This window comes from Schistocerca piceifrons, chromosome 2 (genome assembly GCF_021461385.2).
Source record: "Schistocerca piceifrons isolate TAMUIC-IGC-003096 chromosome 2, iqSchPice1.1, whole genome shotgun sequence".
NCBI lineage: Eukaryota > Metazoa > Arthropoda > Insecta > Orthoptera > Acrididae > Schistocerca > Schistocerca piceifrons.
Window position 1 is genome coordinate 263,843,492 of NC_060139.1, and position 26,697 is coordinate 263,870,188.

General features: G+C 41.2%; 1 protein-coding gene across 2 annotated transcripts in view; it reads right to left on the bottom strand.

Moving 5' to 3' along the window:
* The window catches only part of LOC124777305 (actin-related protein 2-B), a 70,056-nt gene that overhangs the window by 20,691 nt on the left and 22,668 nt on the right, over positions 1-26,697 (bottom strand). For both annotated transcript variants that reach the window (XM_047252659.1, XM_047252660.1), the window contains 3 exons: positions 11,526-11,735; positions 11,270-11,419; positions 2,029-2,122 (listed from right to left, as the gene is read on the bottom strand). In XM_047252659.1, the coding sequence (XP_047108615.1) occupies positions 2,029-2,122; positions 11,270-11,419; positions 11,526-11,735 (454 nt within the window). The remainder of the gene's footprint in view (positions 1-2,028; positions 2,123-11,269; positions 11,420-11,525; positions 11,736-26,697) is intronic.

Here is a 26,697-nt window from a genome sequence, read left to right on the forward strand (position 1 = left end):
GTCCTGCTTGACAAAATCATGTCATTTAAAAATCTGTGCATAGCATTGCAAAGCAATAAGAAATGCAGTGAGCTTATAAGGACAGTAGTAGGGAAGGTGAATGGTCTACATTGGTTTATTGGGAGTATTTTAGGAAATTGTGGTCTATCTGTAAAGGAGATCACATATAAACACTTGTGTGACCCATTCTTGAGTACTGCTCGAGTGTTTCAGATCCCCACCAGGTCAGATTAAAGGAAGACAATGAAGAAATTCAGAGGCAGGTTGTTAGATTGGTTACTGGTAGGTTTTAATAACATTTAGGTATTATGGGGACATTTTGGGAACTCAAATGGATATCCCTGGAGGTAAGGTGATGTTCTTTTTGAGGAACATAATTGAGAAAATTTATAGAACCAGTACTTGGAGTTTACTGCAGAAAGATCCTACTGACACCAATGTACATTTTGCATGACCACGAAGATAAGAGAACTTAGGGCTCATGCGGAGGCATACAGACAGTCATTTTCCCCTCATTATTTGCAAGGGGAACAGGAAAGGAAATGACAGTTAGTTGTACACAGTACTCTCCATCACACACCATATGGTGGCTTGTGAATTACGAGTTTAAGTGAATGTAATTTGTGAAGCAAAAGTGAAACTATTACAACAACATCTTTGTAATTACATGCCATCTGAAACACATATTACGAATGAAAGATAATGCCTGGTAGGTGGTATCCTCTTTCTCGAATGTAGGTTTGAAGACTATGCTGAAAACCATTGTAAGCACAATCCAACATTTCACGGTCAATTGCTGCCACTTGTCTCCTACAAATCAGTCAAGGTGCAGGGTTTGTGGAAATATACATGGGATTTTAGGTGTCCTGACAAAAATAAGTCACAAGTGTTTAAATCAGGGGATGCCGGAGACCACGGGAAATCACCAAAATGCAAAATGACTCCCTCCGCCTGAAACATGCAATGAACTACATCCACAAATAGATGTGAAGTTTGTGGGGTGGCACTATCTTGTTTAAGATAAAAGTTGTTCTTGTGTAGATGTTACCATCACAGATGAGAATGCAAGAGTGTTAAGCAAGTGAATGTAATGTTCAAAGTGTTGACTGTCACAGTAGCAACATAAGAAAAAGGAGAGAGAGAGAGAGAGAGAGAGAGAGAGAGAGAGAGAGAGAGAGAGAGAGAGAGAGAGAGGAGAAAAAAGGGGCCAATGATGTCAAAATTGCTAATTTCACACCACACCCTTACACGAGCTGCATGGAGTGGTATTCTGTGACTGATATGTGGATTCCCAGAGGCCCAGTAGTACAAATTTTGCTCGTTAACCTTCCCACTCGAATGACAATGAGCTTATCACTCACGACGATTATTGCATTTCCATTGTCTTCAAGCAGCACTTTGAAGGGAGAGTTTCTCTCATTGCTCATAATCTCTTACCTTCAGCTGCTGAACAATAACCGTATTGTATGGATGAAATGTTAATTTTTCTCAAAAACAGTGCACACCAACTCATGACTTAACTTGCGTATGTGTCATGTAGATCGCTCTGAGCTCCCAATCGATGCATGTCTCACCATCTCGATGGTTTCCAGCATCTTTGCTCTCTTCTAGACCCAGGTTCCCCCACTATCTACACAAGTGGCATCATACTAGCCATTTCAAACACATCCTGTTCTTGGTCACCCAGTATATCATGAGGTTGATAAGGTTTTATTATTTTAATGATCTAGGTGTCATCATCATCATCATCATCATCATCATCACCACCACTCTGGGCACATTTGCACTAAACAGTGGTCACTGACGAGTGCTTATATGCGTTGTAAATGCATAACAGCACTTAAGAATGGCCCTACCCCAGATTCTTTCTCATTATCTCACGAACTACAAAAACCATTCTGTGCAGAGATACTTGCGTCGTGTACAATCAACACATTTAACAACTGTGGTGGCTTTGTTTGCCATAAACATGTTGCTGATCATGTTGTGCATGTACCAAAAATAAAAATTTATTATGCAACATCTTACCTTGCCCTTCAACATTGATTAGATGAGGCTGGAATAAAGCCTCGGGTGCTTCAAATCTCTCACCACCAACCTTAATAACTCTGCCATCAGGTAACTGAAACAAGAGTTAATAAGTATATTAATTAACTGATCCTGGAATATGAAATTTAACAATGCTGACAATTTTTTGGAGATTTTTTTTTATTTTTTTACCTTTACTGAAAACATCAACATCCTTAGACACCAGTGAAAAACCAATCAGGCAATCAGTTTCAGAAAAGGCCAAAGTGGCCAAAATGATGCAGTAGGAATAATAGAAAATCCAGGGAAAATTATTTTCAAAAAACCTGGCGTATCTTCCTAGTTACCTTTACAGTGGTTGAGTAACATTCACAAGTCTGTCTGAGTAGATTAATGAACTCAGAATTTAGTACTGTCTGTAGAAACAGAACCAATGTATGCAGATCAAAGAGCCTGGCAGCTGTCTTCTAGCAAAAGTGCGCACCAATTCATGAAAACTGTTATAGGCATCACTGCTGAAAAATTGTGACTTCCATACATTATGTGAAGCAGATCCACAAAGTAAATTTCCCGGTCTTCTTCTTTTTTTTAAAAAAAAAAATAGTTACATGAAAAGCTTTACTGGCAACAGGTACAGCAATGTTTGAGCTATTTTTCGACACAGTCACCAAAAGAATTGGCATACTTTTCTGATCGTGGGATCAACTTTTGTATTCTTGTGTCACAGAAGTCTGCCGCTTGTGAATGGAACCAGCATGTGACAGTTGTCTTTCGCTCTTTGTTGTCGTCAAAATGCTGGCCGGAGGAGAGGAATTCCTTGAGGTGCAAGGAAAGGTAGGAACTGCTGGGAGCACAAGTAAGACTGTATGCTGGATAATCAAACAGCTCCCAGCTGTATGGGAATGAGCATTGTCATGGAGCAGCACAACACTTGCAATAAGCATTCCACACCTCTTGTTCTGAATAGCACATCGTTGTTTCTGCATCGTTTCACAGTAACAGTTAGCATCACTGCTTCACCTCTGGGCATGAAGTCAATGAGCAGAATGCCCTTCCTATCCCGGAACACTGTGCACGTCACTTACTGAACAGTCACAGTCTGTTTGAATTTCGTCTTAACTGGAGATCCACTGTGGCACCAATGCATTGACTGCTGCTCACTTTCCAGGGTCAAGTAAGAAATCCACATCTCATCACCTGTGATTATCCCATCGAGGAACTCATTGCTGTCATCATGATACTGTTGCAGAAATGTTTGTGCTGCTCCAAAAAATTTCAATTTGTGCTTGGGCATAAGGTTTTTGGCGTCTACCTGGCACACAATTTCTTGAACAGTAAGTGCTTAGTAACAATTTCATGCAACAAGGATCGTGATATCTGCAGAAAATGGATGCTGAGCTACATAATCATGATGCAACAGTCCCCCAGGATGCACTGCCGCATCAGCTCAACCAGGTGACCATTGATGAGGGACGGTTGCCCACTGCACTCTTCGTCAGGGACACTTTGATGACCTATGGAAAAAAGCCTACACCAGCAATGCACCATCTGTTTGCTCATGATGTTCTGCCCATTCTGACGAATTTTAATGGGCACTATGTTTTGTGCATTAAGGACCTTATTTTGTTGGCGGTGGGAGGGTGAATAAGAGATGTCATTTCAGAGCACTGCTGCCATAGTACTGGCACCAGGCAGGACCTGTCCGGTCGGCATTTGGTTGTCACGTCATAGATCTTTTGTGCATATGCTATTTTCCCAGTTAAATATGTCTACTTTAAAGGAAGCACCACTGGGAAACTTACTTTCTGGCTGCACCTCATAATCAACTAAGGCCTTTCCTTCTACTCCCAACTGCTGAGCTTGTTGAAGACCTTCTCTCCTTCTCCTGGTCCCTACAGGAGAAATACTTTTTCGTCACCAACCCTACCAATTGGACTCAACCCAAAACCAATGCATAACCCTGGCTCCGGCAGTTCACTCCTCCATTCAATTGTGATACAGCCTCACTGTCCCCATACCATTAACATTTCAGAATTTCTCAACGTCAATCACTGCCTAATCATCATTCCTCGTATTCCGTAACATGCAAGCTAACCTTACATCTGCAGAAAGAACCACAATCAACCACCTAAAACTTATCCCAACTTTATAATCCTACCTGCTGACAAAGATTCCACTACCGTGGTCTGGTTCAGATTCAATGATGACTTCTTCATGATCTGGACTGTGACAGCTGGTAGGTCTGACAGGGGGAGTAGAGAAGTAAATTATTGTGGGTGTGTCAGAATAGAAGGATGTGCAGTCATGTATTGGTAGCAGGGAAGGGGATATGTGGATGAAAGACAGTGACTGTTGGGTATATTGCAGGGAGAGTTTCCACCTGCTCAGTTCAGAAAAGCTAGTGTTGGTAGGAAGGATCCCGATGGTGCAAGCTATGAAGCATTCACTGAAGTGAAGAACAGTGCGCAGCAACTGCAGGGTCCAGCTGTCTCTTGGCAGACAGCTTCTTTGCTGTCAAGCCCACACAGAATGCAGCACATTCTACATTCTACATTGATACTCCGCAAGCCACCCAACGGTGTGTGGCGGAGGGCACTTTACGTGCCACTGTCATTACCTCCCTTTCCTGTTCCAGTCGCGTATGGTTCGCGGGAAGAACGACTGTCTGAAAGCCTCCGTGCGCGCTCTAATCTCTCTAATTTTACATTCGTGATCTCCTCGGGAAGTATAAGTAGGGGGAAGCAATATATTCGATACCTCATCCAGAAACGCACCCTCTCGAAACCTGGCGAGCAAGCTACACCGCGATACAGAGCGCCTCTCTTGCAGAGTCTGCCACTTGAGTTTATTAAACATCTCCGTAACGCTATCACGGTTACCAAATAACCCAGTGACGAAACGCGCCGCTCTTCTTTGGATCTTCTCTATCTCCTCCGTCAACCCGACCTGGTACGGATCCCACACTGATGAGCAATACTCAAGTATAGGTCGAACGAGTGTTTTGTAAGCCACCTCCTTTGTTGATGGACTACATTTTCTAAGCACTCTCCCAATGAATCTCAACCTGGTACCCGCCTTACCAACAATTAGTTTTATATGATCATTCCACTTCAAATCGTTCCGTACGCATACTCCCAGATATTTTACAGAAGTAACTGCTACCAGTGTTTGTTCCGCTATCATATAATCATACAATAAAGGATCCTTCTTTCTATGTATTCGCAATACATTACATTTGTCTATGTTAAGGGTCAGTTGCCACTCCCTGCACCAAGTGCCTATCCGCTGCAGATCTTCCTGTATTTCGCTACAATTTTCTAATGCAGCAACTTCTCTGTATACTACAGCATCATCCGCGAAAAGCCGCATGGAACTTCCGACACTATCTACTAAGTCATTTATATATATTGTGAAAAGCAATGGTCCCATAACACTCCCCTGTGGGACGCCAGAGTTTACTTTAACGTCTGTAGACGTCTCTCCATTGATAACAACATGCTGTGTTCTGTTTGCTAAAAACTCTTCAATCCAGCCACACAGCTGGTCTGATATTCCGTAGGCTCTTACTTTGTTTATCAGGCGACAGTGCGGAACTGTATCGAACGCCTTCCGGAAGTCAAGAAAAATAGCATCTACCTGGGAGCCTGTATCTAATATTTTCTGGGTCTCATGAACAAATAAGGCGAGTTGGGTCTCACACGATCGCTGTTTCCGGAATCCATGTTGATTCCTACATAGTAGATTCTGGGTTTCCAGAAATGACATGATACGCGAGCAAAAAACATGTTCTAAAATTCTACAAGAGATCGACGTAAGAGATATAGGTCTATAGTTTTGCGCATCTGCTCGACGACCCTTCTTGAAGACTGGGACTATCTGTGCTCTTTTCCAATCATTTGGAACCCTCCGTTCCTCTAGAGACTTGCGGTACACGGCTGTTAGAAGGGGGCAAGTTCTTTCGCGTACTCTGTGTAGAATCGAATTGGTATCCCGTCAGGTCCAGTGGACTTTCCTCTATTGAGTGATTCCAGTTGCTTTTCTATTCCTTGGACACTTATTTCGATGTCAGCCATTTTTTCGTTTGTGCGAGGATTTAGAGAAGGAACTGCAGTGCGGTCTTCCTCTGTGAAACAGCTTTGGAAAAAGGTGTTTAGTATTTCAGCTTTACGCGTGTCATCCTCTGTTTCAATGCCATCATCATCCCGTAGTGTCTGGATATGCTGTTTCGAGCCACTTACTGATTTAACGTAAGACCAGAACTTCCTAGGATTTTCTGTCAAGTCGGTACATAGAATTTTACTTTCGAATTCAATGAACGCTTCACGCATAGCCCTCCTTACGCTAACTTTGACATCGTTTAGCTTCAGTTTGTCTGAGAGGTTTTGGCTGCGTTTAAACTTGGAGTGGAGCTCTCTTTGCTTTCGCAGTAGTTTCCTAACTTTGTTGTTGTGCCACGGTGGGTTTTTCCCGTCTCTCACAGTTTTACTCGGCACGTACCTGTCTAAAACGCATTTTACGATTGCCTTGAACTTTATCCATAAACACTCAACATTGTCAGTGTCGGAACAGAAATTTTCGTTTTGATCTGTTAGGTAGTCTGAAATCTGCCTTCTATTACTCTTGCTAAACAGATAAACCTTCCTCCCTTTTTTTATATTCCTATTAACTTCCATATTCAGGGATGCTGCAATGGCCTTATGATCACTGATTCCCTGTTCTGTACATACAGATTCGAAAAGTTCGGGTCTGTTTGTTATCAGTAGGTCCAAGATGTTATCTCCACGAGTCGGTTCTCTGTTTAATTGCTCGAGGTAATTTTCGGATAGTGCACTCAGTATAATGTCACTCGATGCTCTGTCCCTACCACCCGTCCTAAACATCTGAGTGTCCCAGTCTATATCTGGTAAATTGAAATCTCCACCTAAGACTATAACATGCTGAGAAAATTTATGTGAAATGTATTCCAAATTTTCTCTCAGTTGTTCTGCCACTAATGCTGCTGAGTCGGGAGGTCGGTAAAAGGAGCCAATTATTAACCTAGTTCGGTTGTTTAGTGTAACCTCCACCCATAATAATTCACAGGAACTATCCACTTCTACTTCACTACAGGATAAACTACTACTAACAGCGATGAACACTCCACCACCGGTTGCATGCAATCTATCCTTTCTAAACACCGTGTGTACCTTTGTAAAAATTTCGGCAGAATTTATCTCTGGCTTAAGCCAGCTTTCTGTACCTATAACGATTTCAGCTTCGGTGCTTTCTATCAGCGCTTGAAGTTCCGGTACTTTACCAACGCAGCTTCGACAGTTTACAATTACAATACCGATTGCTGCTTGGTCCCCGCATGTCCTGACTTTGCCCCGCACCCGTTGAGGCTGTTGCCCTTTCTGTACTTGCCCAAGGCCATCTAACCTAAAAAACCGCCCAGCCCACGCCACACAACCCCTGCTACCCGTGTAGCCGCTTGTTGCGTGTAGTGGACTCCTGACCTATCCAGCGGAACCCGAAACCCCACCACCCTATGGCGCAAGTCAAGGAATCTGCAGCCCACACGGTCGCAGAACCGTCTCAGCCTCTGATTCAGACCCTCCACTCGGCTCTGTACCAAAGGTCCGCAGTCAGTCCTGTCGACGATGCTGCAGATGGTGAGATCTGCTTTCATCCCGCTAGCGAGACTGGCAGTCTTCACCAAATCAGATAGCCGCCGGAAGCCAGAGAGGATTTCCTCCGATCCATAGCGACACACATCATTGGTGCCGACATGAGCGACCACCTGCAGATGGGTGCACCCTGTACCCTTCGTGGCATCCGGAAGGACCCTTTCCACATCTGGAATGACTCCCCCCGGTATGCACACGGAGTGCACATTGGTTTTCTTCCCCTCTCTTGCTGCCATTTCCCTAAGGAGCCCCATTACGCGCCTGACGTTGGAGCTCCCAACTACCAGTAAGCCCACCCTCTGCGACTGCCCGGATCTTGCAGACTGAGGGGCAACCTCTGGAACAGGACAAGCAGCCATGTCAGGCCGAAGATCAGTATCAGCCTGAGACAGAGCCTGAAACCGGTTCGTCAGACAAACTGGAGAGGCTTTCCGTTCAGCCCTCCGGAATGTCTTTCGCCCCCTGCCACACCTTGAAACGACCTCCCACTCTACCACAGGTGAGGGATCAGCCTCAATGCGGGCAGTATCCCGGGCAACCACAGTCGTAGTCCGATCAGGGGATGCGTGGGACGAGCTGGCCGTCCCCGACAAACCCCCATCCCGACCCCCACAGTGATGCCCATTGGCAACAGCCTCAAGCTGTGTGACCGAAGCCAACACTGCCTGAAGCTGGGAGCGAAGGGATGCCAACTCAGCCTGCATCCGAACACAGCAGTTGCAGTCCCTATCCATGCTAAAAACTGTTTTGCTAAGAACGTCTGAACTAATCTACAGAGAGCGCAAACAAATCGACAAAATTTAAACGGTTATTAAAATACAAGATTGCCTAGTAAATGCAGTAATGCTGCTACTTGCGCACTGCTGACACTGCTCGGCGGCGGAAGGAGACTAAGCGACATTACACTATTCAGGTACTAAAACACGATGCTACACTCTCAAATACTATAATACGCCCGAAATTTATGAATTAAACAATGCAAGAACCAAAAACACGCAAAGAAATTAAGAATTAAACTATGTAACAAATGAGTGAGCTAGGAGTATACGACTTGCTGCTGCAGCTGCTTATCCAACGGCGGCAGGGAGCACAGTGGTTGCAGTTTAGCTTATACATCATATGACTGCTTTCATAGGTAACCCTGCCTTTGATGGGATAGGTGATGCTTGTGACCAGACAAGAAGTTGGTGGTGGGAGGATGTATGGGGCAGGTCTTGCATCTAGGTCTATTACATGGACTTGAAGCATGGGGTATGAGGAGGAATAGGGGTGGACGAAGATATTGTGTTGGTGGTGCCCTCCACCATCCCCACCACATCCCTGTATGCTCCCACAAGAAACACTTCACTGTCTCCCACTCGTGCCCTCTTATCCTTCCCCTTCCCTGCCTCCTCCTTAGCCCCACCACCCAGATAGCTCCTCCCATCCCGTATTCATTGTATCTAAACCAAACCAGGGGCTGAAGGCTTATGGATCTCATGAAAGCCCCCTCCAAGTGATCCATGATGGAGCCATCCTATGACTGCACCTTGATCTGTGTGTGTGTGTGTGTGTGTGTGTGTGTGTGTGTGTGTGTGTGTGTGTGTGTGCCTCTCAAAGGTGAAGCAGTTGTTGGTAGGTGCAAAGGTGATTAAGGTAAGCAGGAAAGATGTCATAAGTATGGAATCAGATGGGTACTGACTGAGGAAATGTTCAACAACAGACAGACAATGTACGTGGGACATGTTGGTACAGAAGGAGGTGGTATCAATGGTGACAAGCAAGGTGTGTGGTGGGAGTGCAACAGGCACAGATTTTTGATGATCTAGGAAGTGGTGGCATCTTTAATGTAGGAGAGAAGTCTTTGTACTATCAGTTGTGGGTATTGATCAACTAAGGCAACATACATTTGGTGGATGCTTTGAAGCCATCAACTACGGGACGACCAGGGGACTGGACCTTAACATGAAGGTAAAAGGTGTGTAGTCTGGGTGGGGTAGGAAGTTCTGTGGACCGAGGTTTTAAGGAGGGGCTGCAGGTCAGTTTAAATCACAGGGATGGGAACTTGATAGCAGATGCTGTATGCAGAGGTGTCAGAAAGCTGGTACAGACCTTCACTTAGATATTCCCATTGGTTAATTACCACAGTGGTAGATCCCTTGCCCACTGGGAAAATACTGATGGAGTTATTAACTTTTAGGGAATGAAGAGCTTGGAGTTCTGCAAAGGACAGGTTAGGGCCATTTTGTAGTGTCTTGAGGAAGGGTTGTAGTGCAATACTGGATGTAGGAAATTCTTGGAATGTCCTTGGATCTCTTCATCCACCTCACCTTAATTTACATTAATTTCTTCGGTCTAAGCATTTATTCACAGTACTATTCCTTTCTTCATGCCCTTTAAATTTTCTACATCTTTCATTTTCTGACTTTTATATTCTTCGCTGTCCCCATCCCACCTCCATCACATAAAATGCACTTAGCTTACTGCTTTTATTAACACATGCACGATGTTTAGCAATAACTTCTGTTTACGTATTACACTATCTTTCACCTATACGTTCTCAGGTTCTCAAATCTCATTCGGTGCAGTCCCCAAAAATCAGTCTCTCCTCCTCATCCCATTCGGTAAGTCTTGCCTGACCTGGGATTCTGGTTGATATTTCTGTACTCTACCCGTTTTCCTAAAACTCACCAATTCTTTTTCTTCGCCCTTCTTACTCCTCTTAAACCCTTTTGCCAGAAAAAGGAGCTCCAAAAGCTTGCAAACTGTAATACTTTTTTATACTTGTGTTCTCTTGCCACCTCTTGGTGAGTACATTTTTAAAAAATTAACTTATGTTAATCTAAAATTATTGCTCACACTCTTGAAGGAGAAATTAAACTCTAATTACATTTTCTTTATACCAGAAACATTATAATTCTTTACAGAAACGGTATAATTTTCATATAAAGATGTCACACTGATTCGCTGTTAGCACATTCAGTATCAGTTATATATGGAGTGTCTGTATCCACTGCTGAGAATGAGACAGCTGTTGCTCTTAATAAAACTGTTCAGAACAGTATGGAGACACCTGACAATATAAGTAATCAGAGAATAACTTTTGTGAGAATATTACTGATGTAGTATTAACAAAAAAACTGGTGGAAATTAATTACATTATAGTGGGTGCTGGTGAAGGTAAAATAACTGTCATTATTAAAGAAGGCAACTATACTGCTAAGTTACAGGAGATCTTTGCTGAAAATGGGATAATCAGATGTAGATTTGATCCTATACCTGTAGCATGTGAAGAAACATCTGAAAACCACTAAAAGTTTACCCAATTTTTTTAATAAACATACTCTCATTCCTATGAAACCTTCTGGCAACCACTAAGGACCACAAGGTTGGGTGTACTCAATTTTATTACGACAACCCACCATTGTGGTTTGACGTTTAATGTGGGTAATCTCCCCAAAGCTGGGACTCCGTACTTGTAAAAACCTGTTTCAAAATGTCATATGTATAAACACATCATTAAGTGATAGGTAATATCTCCAGTTTAACAATATAAAGAACAATATTTTTGTTGAAAAAGCAAGAGCCTTTCTTACCGTATAGGGTTCAACTAGTACTGTTGTTTCAAGGGCCAATTTTTGTTCCGTTTCAATGTTGTAGCCAATGTAACACAGCTTCTCCTTCATTATCCTCACGGTCTCAAAATCGGCAGAATGGTTGAAGGCATATCCACGCAGTAGCAACAGCTGAACAAAAAGACAAAAGACATTTACTTTACATACAGTAACTCAAGAAAGCAATTACTTAAGCAAGTCTCAAAATTAAATAACAAAATTTAGAGAAAGAAGTTACCTTTATCAAGTATCTAGTGATATCTCTTCCTGCAATGTCTAATCTTCTTGTAAGATGTGGTAGGGCAAATTCTTCATAAACTGGACAAATATGTGTTACACCATCACCAGAATCCACCACAACACCACTTAGAAGCCCTTGTGCATACAATGTGAGTACAGCTTGTATGGCTATGTATGCTCCAGCAAACTGATATTTCTCAAACATTACCTGAAAATTGAAACATATTTCATAAAACATTTTTTAATGTTAAATTCAGCAATATGCAATCTTATTTTCATAAAAAGTGAGAAAATCTATGGGAAATTCTAAAATCTCTGAATGCAAGTTATATGTACATAATCCTTACAAACCTTTAAATTACCGTATTTACTCGAATCTAAGCCGCACTCGAATCTAAGCCACACCTAAAAAATGAGACTCGAAATTCAAAGGGAGAGAAAAGTTTTAGGCCGCACCTCCAAATCGCAACAAAGTTGGTCCATTGTAATATGAGACAGAATTTAGGTCGAATGAATGACGATACAGCTACAGTAGTTTGGTTCGAGTCGTAAGCTTAGCAGTTAAGCTTTACCAGGTTGCCATTGCTATGCATCAGGCGCTCTGTCCGTATTTATAGGGGTACCCTTCCTTTTTCAAGTGCTTCGTCAGGTTTGAATTCATTGCTTATTTTTCTTTGATCTGGTAAGTGCCGTTCTCTTTCTTATAGGTGTTTACGTCACTCTAAGCTGAAAACGCATTACTATACTGTGTTATGCATTGTTTGTCGCATTCTGATAGTGAGTGTTTACGGCCTGTCACCGCTCGCGGAATGGCTTGCTTCTGTGCACGCTACCGCCGCTTACAAATTTAGAAAAAGAGAGAGAGAGAGAGAGAGAGAGAGAGAGAGAGAGAGAGAGAGAGAAAACGTCTCATTAGCGAGACACTGGCAAGAGACTGCTATTTGTTGTTGCTTACACTGCTGCTTTCTTTGATAATGGTCAACAAGAACCAAATAATAGACTGCATATGATAGAAGATGTTCTGAACAAGTGTTTAATGAAAATTTGTCTCCGTTTGAAAACCTTTGCATACGCCTCTTCTGCACATTACATTCTGCACGGAAATTATGTACATTACATTCTGCACAGAAATTAGAGTCATCTTAGATTTAAAAATCTAGTCAATTTCCGTGCTTCATTTCTGACTGTATCACTATTAGGCATAAGAATAATACGAATATAAATGTGATATGTATATTCTTCCGCGTTTGTCGTTGTCTTGCTCTAGTTTCGTAGTTTATTAGGCAGACAGGATTTAAATGAGATAGCAGCAAACACGAAAGAATACATGGCAAAATGTTTATATTCGTATTATTCTTATGGTGAAGAGAATACTGCATGTGATTCACAATTCATAAAAGTTCCTATTAGCAACCATCTCTTCTCATAGGTAGAAAAAATTCAGAACGTAGAGTTGGCCATATTGACAAACATCCCAAACAGTCTTGCCAGTCGGATTTTCATAGTACATTGAAATGCTGCTACATTCGAAGATCAACAAAACGGAATTTGTATTTACTTCGTTGGCTAATGTATAAAAATGCAGTGGTCGAAGCTCGGGGCCGAGAAAAAAAGCATGTCTTCCACCTTTTTTTAAATTTATTTACTGACACAGAGGTTTTGGCGCCAGTGTTTATCTTTGTGCCTGCAAAGCATGCCTGTGTAGCGCTACATATATTTGATGGCAGAAGTTAGTTGTGGCGGCAGCTACTAACGTTTTTCAGAACTTCCGCTTACTTTGCACTCGATTCTAAGCCGCAGGCGGTTTTTTGGATTACAAAAACCGGAAAAAAAGTGCGGCTTAGATTCGAGTAAATACGGTAGATGAGAGAGATTATATTTGTTTCAGGTTATTTACATTTGAAATTGTTATACATTTAGATCATGGTAGAATTTTACAAATAAAAAGAGAAATGAAGGGAGTGTAACTGCAATGACTTAAATGAGGATCTATCAAATTATTTTGATAAAGAAACGTAATTCAAAATGCCTCAAAGAGTAATAATAAATACATTAAACTGAAGTTTCCCAAAGCCTTTGATTTATATGTAAATGCAGGAGGGAGAACTTAACAGCCAGTGCAACAAGAAATAGTAACAGAGTGAGCGAGCTGAATATGCTTGGTTATGTGTGACATTGTTTACAACAATTGTGCTGTAATGTCTTTTGTGAAGGAATTATTATTATTTTCTCTTAATGTTAGTAAAGTAATGAAGCTCTAAATGCCACTGGGCATAAGCTTGTCAACAAACACTCTGATAACTACTACACATATTATAACAAGTGTTTTATTGGTATGCATCACCATCATATACAAATTTGTAACACTTTATTGTGTGGTCTGTCTTTTGATTTCATTATTTTGAATTATGTAGCTATTTGTTAGCACAAAAAAAATGAAAAAAACCCTTCCACAATTCTTATTAGAATATTATAATGTTTTTGGACTGCATTTGTGAAAAACAGTGCTTGAAAGCGCACTTCAATCAAACACAAATTCAAGTAAGAGAAAAGAAAAACAGGATTACGGATAAGCTACTATGAACAGTATAGCGAACCCATTATTGTAGCTAAGATAGACATGAAGCCCCAGCTTGCCACAATAATACAAGTTTATGTATCTACTAGCTCCGCAGATGAAGAAGACATTGAAGAAATGTACGATGTCATAAAAGAAATTATTCAGATAGTTAAGGGAGACAAAAACTTAATAGTCATCAGGACTGGAATTCGATAGCAGGATAAGGAAGAGAAGGAAAATTAGTAGGTGAATATAGACTGGTGGTAGGAATGTACAAGGAAGCTGCCTGATTCATAAATGAATACATGTATTTGCACAGAGCATAACTTATCATAGGTAACACTTCTTTAAGAACCATGAACAAAGGTTGTATATGTGGAGGACGCCTGGAGACACAGGAAGGTTTCAGATTGGTTATATAATGGTAAGACAGATTTAGAAACCATGTTTTAAATTTTAAGACATTTCCAGGGGCAGATGTGAACTCTGACCACAATTTATTGGTTACGAACTGTAGATTAAAACTGAAGAAACTGCAAAAAGGTAGGAATTTAAGGAGATGGAACCTGGATAAACAGAAAGAACCTGAGGCTGTACAGAGTTTCAGAGAGAACATTAGGGAACAATTGACAAGAACAGGGGAAAGAGGTACAGTAGAAGAAGAATGGGTAGCTTTCAGAGATGAATAGTGGTGGGAGGATCAAGTAGATCAAAAGATGAGAGATAGCAGAAATCCATGGGTAACAGAACAAATATTAAATTCAATTGATGAAAGAAGAAAATATAAAAATGCAGGAAATGAAGCACGTGAAAAGGAAGACCAACGTCTCAAAACATTCTCGGCTGTTTCCCTGAAAGAATTTAATTTGGTTTTGTATATGATGTTTATATTTCAGGCTAAAATGCATAAAAAGACATTAAGTAGTTATAATCGATACAGCTAAAATTATTCTTCTAGTAGAAATTTATGAAATTATGAGATACCTGGCGTACTTCAAATTCGTATTATCAACTGCACAATCTAATGCTAATTATTGAATTTATTTCTGGATTCATTTATAAAATAATGATATAACTTTGTGATGGTTCTCCTTTTGTCAAGAAAGTATGCTAACTCTTTCCCTTCATAAACTCTTTGGAATATTGTGAGTACCGCACAATGTAAGTAGTACAGGGCATGCATCTGATGGAAAAGCACATGTGGTTTTTTTTTTTTTTTTAATTTTGTCTACAACAATCTAATTGATGGTTGTATGAAAATGGAGATTGTGAAGTCAGTATGATATAGAAGAATGGGGTAAAATAAAAGAAAATCATTGCAACAGATAGTACTTCAAAGTTATTTAGTCATCTGGGACCCAGTAGGTCCAAATTTCAGCTGCAAGAATGCACCCCTAGACGCAAGAACTGCAGCCAACAACAAGAACAGAAAATGAAGATAAGTAAAAAGTCTTTTTGCTTGTGTCTCTTATGCCTCTTGAAGCTTTTGAAAATAATGAAGAGACTAAGAGAAATTTAATGGTGATGTGTGGGAGGGTAAGATTACACCAAGCAGGGATGGCTAGAGGACAATGGAAATAGAAGAGGACATAGATGAAGGTTAAATGGGAGATATGACACTGCATGACGAATTTGACAGAGCACTGAAAAACATAAGTCTAAACAAGGCCCTGAGAGAAGACAACATTTCATTGGAACTACTGATAGCTTGGGAGAGCCAGCCATGACAAAACTCTTCCATCTGGTGAGCAAGATGTAAGAGACAAGCGAAATACCTTCAGACTTCAAGAAGAATATAATAATTCCAATCCCAAAGCAAGCAGGTGTTGACAGATGTGAAAATTACCGAACTATCAGTTTAATAAGTCACAGCTGCAAAATACAAACATGAATTGTTTACAGACAAATGGGAAAACTTGTAGAAGCTCACCTAGGGGGAAAATCAGTTTGGATTCTGTAGAAATGTTGGAACACACGAGGCCATAATGACCCTACGGCTTATCTTAGAAGATGAATTAAGGAAAGGCAAACCCACATTTTTAGCATTTGTTGGCTTTGAAAAAGCTTTTGACAATGCTGACTGGAATACTTTTTTCAAATTCTGAAGGTGGCAGGGGTAAAATACAGGAAGTGGAAGGCTATTTACAATTTGTACAGAAACCAAATGGCAATCATAAGAGCTGAGGTGCATGAAAGGGAAGTAGTGGTTGAGAAGGGAGTGAGACAGGGTTGTAGCCCACCCCGGATGTTATTCAGTCTATATAGAGGAAGCAGTAAGGGAAACAAAAGGAAAATTTGGAGAACGAATTAAAATCCATGGAGAAGAAATAAAAACTTTTAGGTTTGCCGATGATATTGCAATTCTGTCAGAGACAGCAAAGGATCTCGAAGAGCAGTTGAATGGAATGGACAGTGTCTTGAAAGGACAGTATAAGATGAACATCAACAAAAGTAGAACAAGGATAATGGAATGTAGTCGAATGAAGTCGGGTGATGCTGAGGGAATTACTTTAGGAAATGAGACACTGAAAAGTAGTAAATGAGTTTTGTTATTTGGGGAGCAAAATAACTGATGATGGTCAGAGTAGGGAGGATATAAAATGTAGACTGGCTATGGCAAAGAAAGCGTTTCTGAAGAGGGCAAATTTGTTAACATTGAGTATAGATGTAAGAGTCGGGAAGTCTTTTCAGAGAGTATTTCTATGGAGAGTAGCCATGTATAGAAGTGAGACATGGACAATAAACAGTTTAGACAAGAAGAGAATAGAAGCTTTTGAAATGTGGTGTTACAAAAGAATGCTGAAGATTAGATGGGTGGATGATGTAACTAATGAGGTTATACTGAACAGAATTGGGGAGAAGAGGAATTTGTGGCACAACTTGACAGAAGAAGGGGTTGGTTGGTAGGACACATTCTGAGGCATCAAGGGACACCAATTTAGTACTGGATGGAAGTGTGTGTGTGTGTGTGTGTGTGTGTGTGTGGGGGGGGGGGGGCAAAAATTGTAGAGTTAGACCAAGAGAGGAATACACTAAGCAGATACAGAAGGATGTAGGTTGCAGTAGTTATTCGGAGATGAAGAGACTTGCACAGGATATAGCAGCATGGAGAGTTACATCAAACCAGTCTCTGAACTGACGACCACAACAACAACTCATCTGAGCAACACTAATATCCCCAGCAAATCACAGTTTGAATTTCAGAATAGTTGCGCTACTGATAATGTCATTTACACATTCACTCACCAAACTTTACAAGCATTAAATCACAAAACAGTGCCAGTTGGTATTTTCTGCGGTATCTATGTGGCTAAATTAATGACAAAACGGCTAACAGCACCTGACCCAATTATTTTCCAAGTAATAATTCCAAGTATTGAACCACCTGGCCTACAGATAAATTGTGATGTAACATGGATGAGGATAGGAAAATGGGTCACAGGCGCAGTAAGCAATATCCCAAAGATGAGCACCACAGTGAAGCGACAACACTGGATCTCTAACGAAACTTTGGCTTTGATTGAAAGGTGACAAAACATCTGACTGTCAGTCACATATCCAGAACAATGAGAATGACTAATGAAAAAACTGAATAATGAAATTAAACACACTTGCAGGAAATACAAGAATGACCGTATTAAGAAAATTTGCACAGAGCTAGAGCCACCTGTGATAGAACCACAGCTCAGAACTATATGACAGGGTGAAATACTTGGCACATGAGTTTTCATCCAGCAAACAGATTGTTAATGACGACCAAGGGAATGTCATCACAGACACAGAAGGCAATGACAAAGTATGGAGTGAATGTTGCTTCAAGTTGTTCACTGAGGACTCTCATCCAATATTAAGGGAACAGAACAGATACTGAACCAGTGATCCTTAGAAAAGGAGTGAAATATGTACTGAAAATGTTGCAGAAGCAGGGGTCATCAGGCTAGTGTGAAACTAGTGCTGATATCCTAAAAAAAACATGGTTACTTTGGTGTGGACATCTTGCACAGTCTATGTAAAAAAAATTTGGATGTCTGGAAAATGGCCAGACTGGTGGTGCCCTATTTTCATACCACTGGTCAAGTAATGTTCCCACTTGAGTGTGCAAACTATCAAATGATAGCCCTTACCTCCAATGCCAGTAAAATAATACTCACTATACTGAAAGAGGGGCTGAACAACTTTCTTCCACAAATAACAGATGAGCAAACTGGGTTTATTCCAGGCATGAGGATCAGTGAGCTGATCCTAAATATCCGGTAGACCTTACAGAAGGCAAGGAAACATAACATCAAGATGTTTATGTGCTTCATGGATTACAAGTAAGTTTTCAACAAGGTGAAATGGTCAAAGCTATGGACTGTGCCCTCAAGATGGGTACACAGAGAAACCTGGTATACCTGATCCAGCAACTGTACTTTTCGAACACAATGACAGTAGTAATCAAGAACACCTTCTCAGGCACCTTTCCTACTAATGCCAGCAGGGGGTTATGGTTCCTTCTCTCTCCACCATTGTTCAATGCACACAGTGAGCACATTATGAGGGATGTTCTTGAAGACTGGTATGATGACATCATTGAAGGAGGCAGAAGAATTACCTATTTCAAGTGTGCAGATGAAACTCTGATAACTGTAACAGATGAGCATGAACTGGAAACAAACATTTGAATGTCACATTGTCAGAAGACGAGGTAATGAGGAGAACAATGATGGGGGGAAAAGTCAATGACCGAAGACCTAGAGAACACCCACCATTATGTGAATAGACCAGATTAAGAGCTTGGCCAGGATGGGCTTGCAGCAAGCAAGTCATCATGTCAAAGCTGATTGTGTGAATCACTATATTCTCCTGTAGTTTTATGGGTTTGATGGTTTACCCAACCAATGGATAATGTTATATCTAACCAAAATAGTGCAGAAAGTTGTACCTAGTATTACGGACAATGTGCTCCAGGGACACTATTCTGACTATTTCAATCTTAGGTCCATTCATATATGTAAATGATCTTCCATCCATATACAAGACGTAGAATTAGTTCTTTTTGCAGATGACACTACAATTCTAATCAATCCAAGTATATAAACAGCAACAGAAGAATAGGTTAACAATGTTCTTAAAACTATCATCACCTGGTTTATTGGGAATGGTCTCGCCCTCAATTTTTTTTAAAAAGAGGTGTCAACATATTCAGTTTTGCGTACCTAGGGATACTGCACCAATGATAAGTGTAAAAATGAAGAATTTAAACTGAAAAAAAAAAAAAAGGCACACCCAGTGATTATTGTGTACTGACAGTGGGCAAACAGTGTACGAGATTTTCAGCTTCACAGCTGTGTTTGGGCTTATCTGAGCATGGCCTAGAGGACTTTTTGGAACGAACTGTCACTGGCTATGAGAGCTGGTTTCATCACACTACTCCAGAAACGAATCAAGGAGAAACAACGCGTTCAGCGAATCTGATTTAAAAAAGCTGAGCTGTGAGAGGCTCCACAAAAAGATTCACACAATTATAGCTTCTGGGCGTTAAGGCCTTTGTCAACAATAGATACACATACACACAAGCACACATACACTCATGCAAACACAACTCGTACCCATGTCTGCAGTCTCAGGCAACTGAAACCACACTGCGAGCAGCAGCACCAGTGCATGATGGGAATGGCAACTGGGTGGGGGTTAAGGAGGAGGCTGGGGCAGGGAGGGGGTGGGGATAGTATGGTGGGGGTAGCAGACACTGAAGTGCTGCAGTTTAGACGAAAGGCAGCAGAGAAGGTTGGGGGGGGGGGGGGAAGGGGGTGGGGGAGTAGCAGAAAGGAGAGAAATAAAAAGACTGGGTGTGGCAGTGAAATGACGGCTGTGTAGTGCTGGAATGAGAACAGGGAGGGGGCTGGATGGGTGAAGACAGTGACTAATGAAGGTTGAGGCCAGTAGGGTTACGGAAACACAGGATGTATTGCAGGAGAAGTTCCCAATTGCGAAGTTCAAAAAAACGTGTTGGTGGGAAGGATCCATATGGCACAGGCTGTGAAACAGCCATTGAAGTGAGGGATATCATGATTGGCAGCATGTTCAGCAACAGGGTGGTCCACTTGTTTCTTGGCCACAGTTTTTCAGTGGCCATTCATGCGGACAGACAGCTTGTTGGTTGTCATGCCTACACAGAATGCAGCACAGTGTTTGCGGCTCAGCTTGTAAATCATGACTGGTTTCACAGGTAGCCCCGTCTTTGATGGGACAGGGGATTTAGTGACCATACTGGAGAAATGAGAAATGTCCTGCCCACTATCCTTCCCACACCTCCTACAGTGGTATTCCACCATCCACCAAAACTACACAATATACTCGTCCATCCTTACACAACCCCTGCTCTCAATCCCCTACATCATGGCTCATACCCCTGTAATAGACCTAGATGCAAGACCAGTCCCACACATCCTCCTATCACCACCTACTCCAGTCCGGTCACTAATATCACCTATCCCACAAAGGCAGGGCTCCCTATGAAACCATTCACGTGACTTACAAGCTGAGCTGCAGCTCCGTGCTGCATTCTATGTAGGTATGACAACCAACATGTGTATGTGAGTCTATTGTTGATGAAGGCCTTAATGGCCGAAAGCTATGATTGTGTGCATCTTTTTCTTGTGCCTATCGCAACTCGGCATCTCCGCTATAAGGTGAGTAGCAAATTTCCTTCTCTAGTATTATTACATTCCGTCCTGGATTCTCCATTGTTTGATTTAAAGATAAGACTGTTCAAAAGGCCAGAAAAGTTATGAAAACTATGTTTCAGTAAGTGCAGTACCTCATACATCATTTTTAAATAAAGATAAAACAACCACAGGAGAATAATACACAGAGATAACTAGTTTTGATGACAAATTGAAGAAAATGTGGCCCCATTTGGCAAAGAAGAATGTGCTGTTTCACCACTACATCTACATCCATACTCCGCAAGCCACCTGACGGTGTGTGGCGGAGGGTACCTTGAGTATCTCTATCGGTTCTCCCTTCTATTCCAGTCTCGTATTGTTCGTGCAAAGAAAGATTGTCGGTATGCCTCTGTGTGGGCTCTAATCTCTCTGATTTTATCTTCATGGTCTCTTCGCGTGATATACGTAGGAGGGAGTAATATACTGCTCGACTCCTCGCTGAAAGTATGTTCCCGAAACTTCAACAAAAGCCCGTACCTAGCTACTGAGCGTCTCTCCTGTAAAGTCTTCCACTGGAGTTTATCTATCATCTACGTAACGCTTTCACGATTACCAAATGATCCTGTAACGAAGCGCACTGTTCTCCGTTGGATCTTCTCTATCTCCTCTATCAACCCTATCTGGTACAGATCCCACACTGGTGAGCAGTATTCAAGCAGTGGGCGAACAAGTGTACTGTAACCTACTTCCTTTGTTTTCGGATTGCATTTCCTTAGGACTCTTCCAATGAATCTCAGTCTGGCATCTGCTTTACCGACAATCAACTTTATGTGATCATTCCATTTTAAATCACTCCTAATGCCTACTCCCAGATAATTTATGGAATTAGCTGCTTCCAGTTACTGTCCTGCTATATTATAACTAAATGATAAAGGATCTGTCTTTCTATGTATTTGCAGCACATTACACTTGTCTACATTGAGATTCAATTGCCATTCCCTGCACCATGCGTCAATTCATTGCAAATCCTCCTGCATTTCAGTACAATTTTCCATTGTTACAACCTCTCGATATACCACAGCATCATCCGCAAAAAGTCTCAGTGAATTTCCGATGTTATCCATAAGGTCATTTATATATAATGTGAATAGCAACGGTCCTACGACACTCCCCTGCGACACACCTGAAATCACTCTTACTTCGGAAGACTTCTTTCCATTGAGAATGACATGCTGCATTCTGTTATCTAGGAACTCTTCAATCCAATCACACAATTGGTCTGATAGTCCATATGCTCTTACTTTGTTCATTAAACGACTGTGGGGAACTGTATCGAACGCCTTGCGGAAGTCAAGAAACACGGCATCTACCTGGGAATCCGTGTCTATGGCCCTCTGAGTCTCCTGGATGAGTAGTGCGAGCTGGGTTTCACACGATCCTCTTTTTCAAAACCAATGCTAATTCCTACAGAGTAGATTACTAGTCTTCAGAACAGTCATTTTACTCGAACATAATACGTGTTCCAAAATTCTACAACTGATCGACGTTAGAGATATAGGTCTATAGTTCTGCCGTTCTTTTCGACATCCCTTCTTAAAAACGGGGATGACCTGTGCTCTTTTCCAATTCTTTGGAACACTACGCTCTTCTAGAGACCTACGGTACACCGCTGCAAGAAGGGAGGCAAGTTCCTTCGCGTACTCTGTGTAAAATCGAACTGGTATCCTATCAGGTCCAGCGGCCTTTCCTCTTTTGAGCGATTTTAATTGTTTCTCTATCCTCTGTCGTCTATTTCGATATCTACCATTTTGTCATCTGTGCGACAATCTAGAGAAGGAACTACAGTGCAGTCTTCCTCTGTGAAACAGCTTTGGAAAAAGACATTTAGTATTTCGGCCTTTAGTATGTCATCCTGTTTCAGTACCATTTTGGTCACAGAGTATCAGGACATTTTGTTTTGATCCACCTACCGCTTTGACATAAGACCAAAATTTCTTAGGATTTTCTGCCAAGTCAGTACATAGAACTTCACTTTCGAATTCATTGAAAGCCTCTTGCATAGCCCTCCTCACATTACATTTCGCTTGGTGTAATTTTTGTTTGTCTTCAGGGCTTTGGCTATGTTTATGTTTGCTGTGAAGTTCCCTTTGCTTCTGCAGCAGTTTTCTAACTCGGTTGTTCTTGTCCACTGATCCTCAACACTATCTGTACTTGAGACAAAACTTCTGTGTTGAGCCGTCAAGTACTCTGAAATGTGCTTTTTGTCGCTTTTGCTGGACAGAAAAATCTTCCTGCCGTTTTAATATTTCTATTTATGGCTGAAATCATCAATGCAGTAACCACTTTATGATCACTAAGTCCATGTTCTGCGTTAACTGTTTCAAATAGTTCGGGTCTGTTTGTCACCAGAAGCTCTAATAAGTTATCGACATGAGTCGGTTCTCTGTTTAACTGCTCAAGGTATTTTTCAGATAATGCACTTAAAAAGATTTCACTGGATTCTTTGTCCTTGCCACCCGTTATAAACATTTGAGTCTCCCAGTCTATATCCGGCAAATTAAAACCTCCACCCAGAACTATAACATGGTCGGGAAATCTACTCGAAATATTTTCCAAATTTTCCTTCAGGTGCTCTGCCACAACAGCTGCTGAGCCAGGGGGCCTAAGGAGACATCCAATTACTATGTTTGAGCCTGCTTTAACTGTGACCCTCACCCAAATTATTTCACATTTCGGATCTCCGTCGATTTCCTTCGATAGTATTGTACTTTTTATCGCTATAAACACGCCTCCCCCTTCACTGTCCAGCCTGTCTCTGCGGTATACATTCCAATATGAGTTTAGAATTTCAATGTGGCAGCATATAGCTCTAGAGTTGTCACCATAAAACTGCATGAATTGCGTTACAAATTGCTGCCTGTGCTGTCTCCCTGATATTTTTGTATGAAGTATTCACTTCCAGGTGAAGAGCCTGCTCAAATAGGGTAGCATTAAATCAGGTGCTTATTTTGATGAGCCTGACTTGTTTGTCAGTTGCAAACACGTCACTTCATCCACAAGAAGTGTTGAAGACCTGTCATTCAGGTATTCACTAACAAACCTTATTTCTTTACAGAACTGAACTTCCACGTATAAGAAAGCTAAGACTGATAACTTCACAAATGAGTCTTAGATATTTGGCGTTAAGCATGAAAGCAAGAGAACTTTTAGGAAAGGTTAGAAATTACATGAAATAGTTGTTGGAAGATGTTTAGTGTTCTCATTCTGAAATACCGAATGCATATAGTCAGGTAATTTGTGCATAGGGAGCTGAAACATATACACTGTTTCTAACTGTAATACTTGCTTAAGCTTTAACGTAAGATTATGCATCTTAATGTGTAGATCATGGCAGTATTTTAAATTTTTAAATGCTGTCAATAATCACATGAAATACTGAAAAACAAATTTTTGTAAGCCTTAGACAGGCAACCTGCAACTGGGATGTGTAATGATAAACTGGTTTATTTGTTTGGTAATAATGATGTGCAAGGTTTGATTGGAAAGTTTTAAGAATGGATTTGCTACTGCTTACTGGTTTGGCGGGCATGTACACGGAGGGTGGGGAGTGAGTCATTGCCTCGTCCTCGAATGTCCTCTGACAGGAAATGGCATTTCCTTTATTCAGTTCATTGTGGCAGCTGGTTCAGTGCAGGTCTGTTAGGGTTTGTTGCCATATTCTGTCTGCGTGAAAATGGATGTAAAAACAGAGCAATGAGTTTGTGTGAAATTTTGTTTTAAAACCAGGAAATCAGCTTCTGAGATTTACGAACTATTAAAAACAGCTTTTGGAGATAACTGTATGAGCCAGTGAAATTGGTTTTGTCTGGTTGAACAGATTTAAAAATGGCCGCAAATGATTTGAAGATGAACCACGGTCCGGCTGTACTCCCACCTCAAAAACGAATTAAAATGTTGTGAAAATTCACGACTTAGTGGGCTCCGATCGTAGACTTACAATTAGGGAGATGGCTGATGAACTTTAATTAAGTTTCTATGCAGTTCAGTCAATTTTAACTGAAGATCGGAACATGCATCGAGTGCCCGCAAAATTCATTCCAGAAGTGTTGTCAAGTAGACAATACCAACGTGAAGCGTGCCAAGAACTGATTAATCGGCCTACTGATGACCCAGATTTGTTAAATAGGGTAATTACAGATGACGAATCGTGGATATATGGATATGATCCTGAAACCAAAGTGCAGTCTTTGGAGTGGAAAACTCCAGGTTCACCACGATCGAAAAAAGCACTGCAAAGTTGGTCGAAGGTGAAGACAATGTTGGTGATTTTTTTTTTTGTAATTTTACCGGTATTGTGCATCATGAATTTACCCCAAAGGACAGACAATTAACAAGGAATACTACAAATGTGTCATTGAGCGTTTGTGCAAAATGGTGCGGAAGAAAAGCCTGCATTGTGGAAAGTCAGGAGTTGGGTGCTACATCGTGACAATGCTCTGGCTCATCATGTCTTCTCCATCGTTGAATTTTTGACCAAATTCAAAATTCCTGTGCTTTGACAACCGCCATATTTCCCTGATTTGGCCCCTGTGGACTTCAACCTGTTTCCTATGGAATCAGCGTGTTCAGTCACAAGGGGACTATTTTGGAGAAGATGCATCACAGTAGGATGTAAGTACCACCATTTTACAATTACAAGCCCATTCTTAAAACTTTCCAATCACATCTCGTATTTACTGCAGTTCGTAAAGTTTCTTACACGCCAGGCTCTGAGTATCAGATTGCTTTATTATGCTGAGATAGAGAACAGAATAAATTTTCTTTTAATGCTTGTTTCCTTTACTAAGACCACTCGTAAGGTCTTCCATATTATCCAAAACTGCAAGAGGACTGATAGTGTAGATTCCGTGGAGCTCCTGCTTTTCACAAATTGTAAAATTCACTGACTTTCAATGATTTACTCCCTGCTACACAAGTTTATCTCCTGAACAATTTATTTTCACAATTCATCCATGAAAAATTATGAAAAAACTGGTTTTGAGTAGATTTTTTTCCCCTAGTTCGGTAATATCTAGTAACACTGTGTGGCGACCAAGTTGTACCTGTGACAGCATAATAAGTAAGTGTTCCATCTTCTGAACTACTGTTTCCTGGTACCTTTCCATAGGACATACTAAATTATTCCCTTGGAAACATGCAAACAATCATGAAGTTCATCACTTTCTCTGGCATTCAATGTCCAAAAAAATGGAGTGGTTCAATTTACCTTCAACTAACCTGTCTGAAATGAAATATTTTGTATAGGATCTTAAAAACTTTAAAGACAAAGCCAAAACTTTCACATGCATAAAATCAATACTGCCTAATGTATAATACCATCAGCCAAGTCATCACAAGGTAATGTAATCAATTTTTCTGCTCTGGTGATGGAAACTGACAGAAGGCTTAAACAGAGGCTCAGACGATTCTGCGGAGATCTGGGGTGCAAATTTCTCGACCTCCGCTATCGGGTGGCGAAATGTAGGGTCCCCCTGAATAGGTTAGGCGTGAACTACATGCAGGAAGCGGCTACAAGGGTAGCGGAGTAAGTGTGGAGTGCACATGTGGGTTTTTTAGGTTAAAGAATTCCCTCCCTAAGCCCGACAAGACGCCTCCTGAGACGTGGCAAGATAGGAGTAGGCAAAATGCAACAGAGAAAAACAATATTAATGTGCTAATAGTAAACTGCAGGAGCGTCTATAGAAAGGTCCCAGAACTGCTCTCATTAATAAACGGTCACAATCCACAAATAGTACTAGGAACAGAAAGTTGGCTGAAACCAGATGTAAACAGTAATGAAATTCTAATGGATGAAGTGTTTGCAACTGACAAACAAGTCAGGCTCATCAAAATAAGCACCTGATTTAATGCTACCCCATTTGAGCAGGCTCTTCACCTGGAAGTGAATACTTCATATGAAA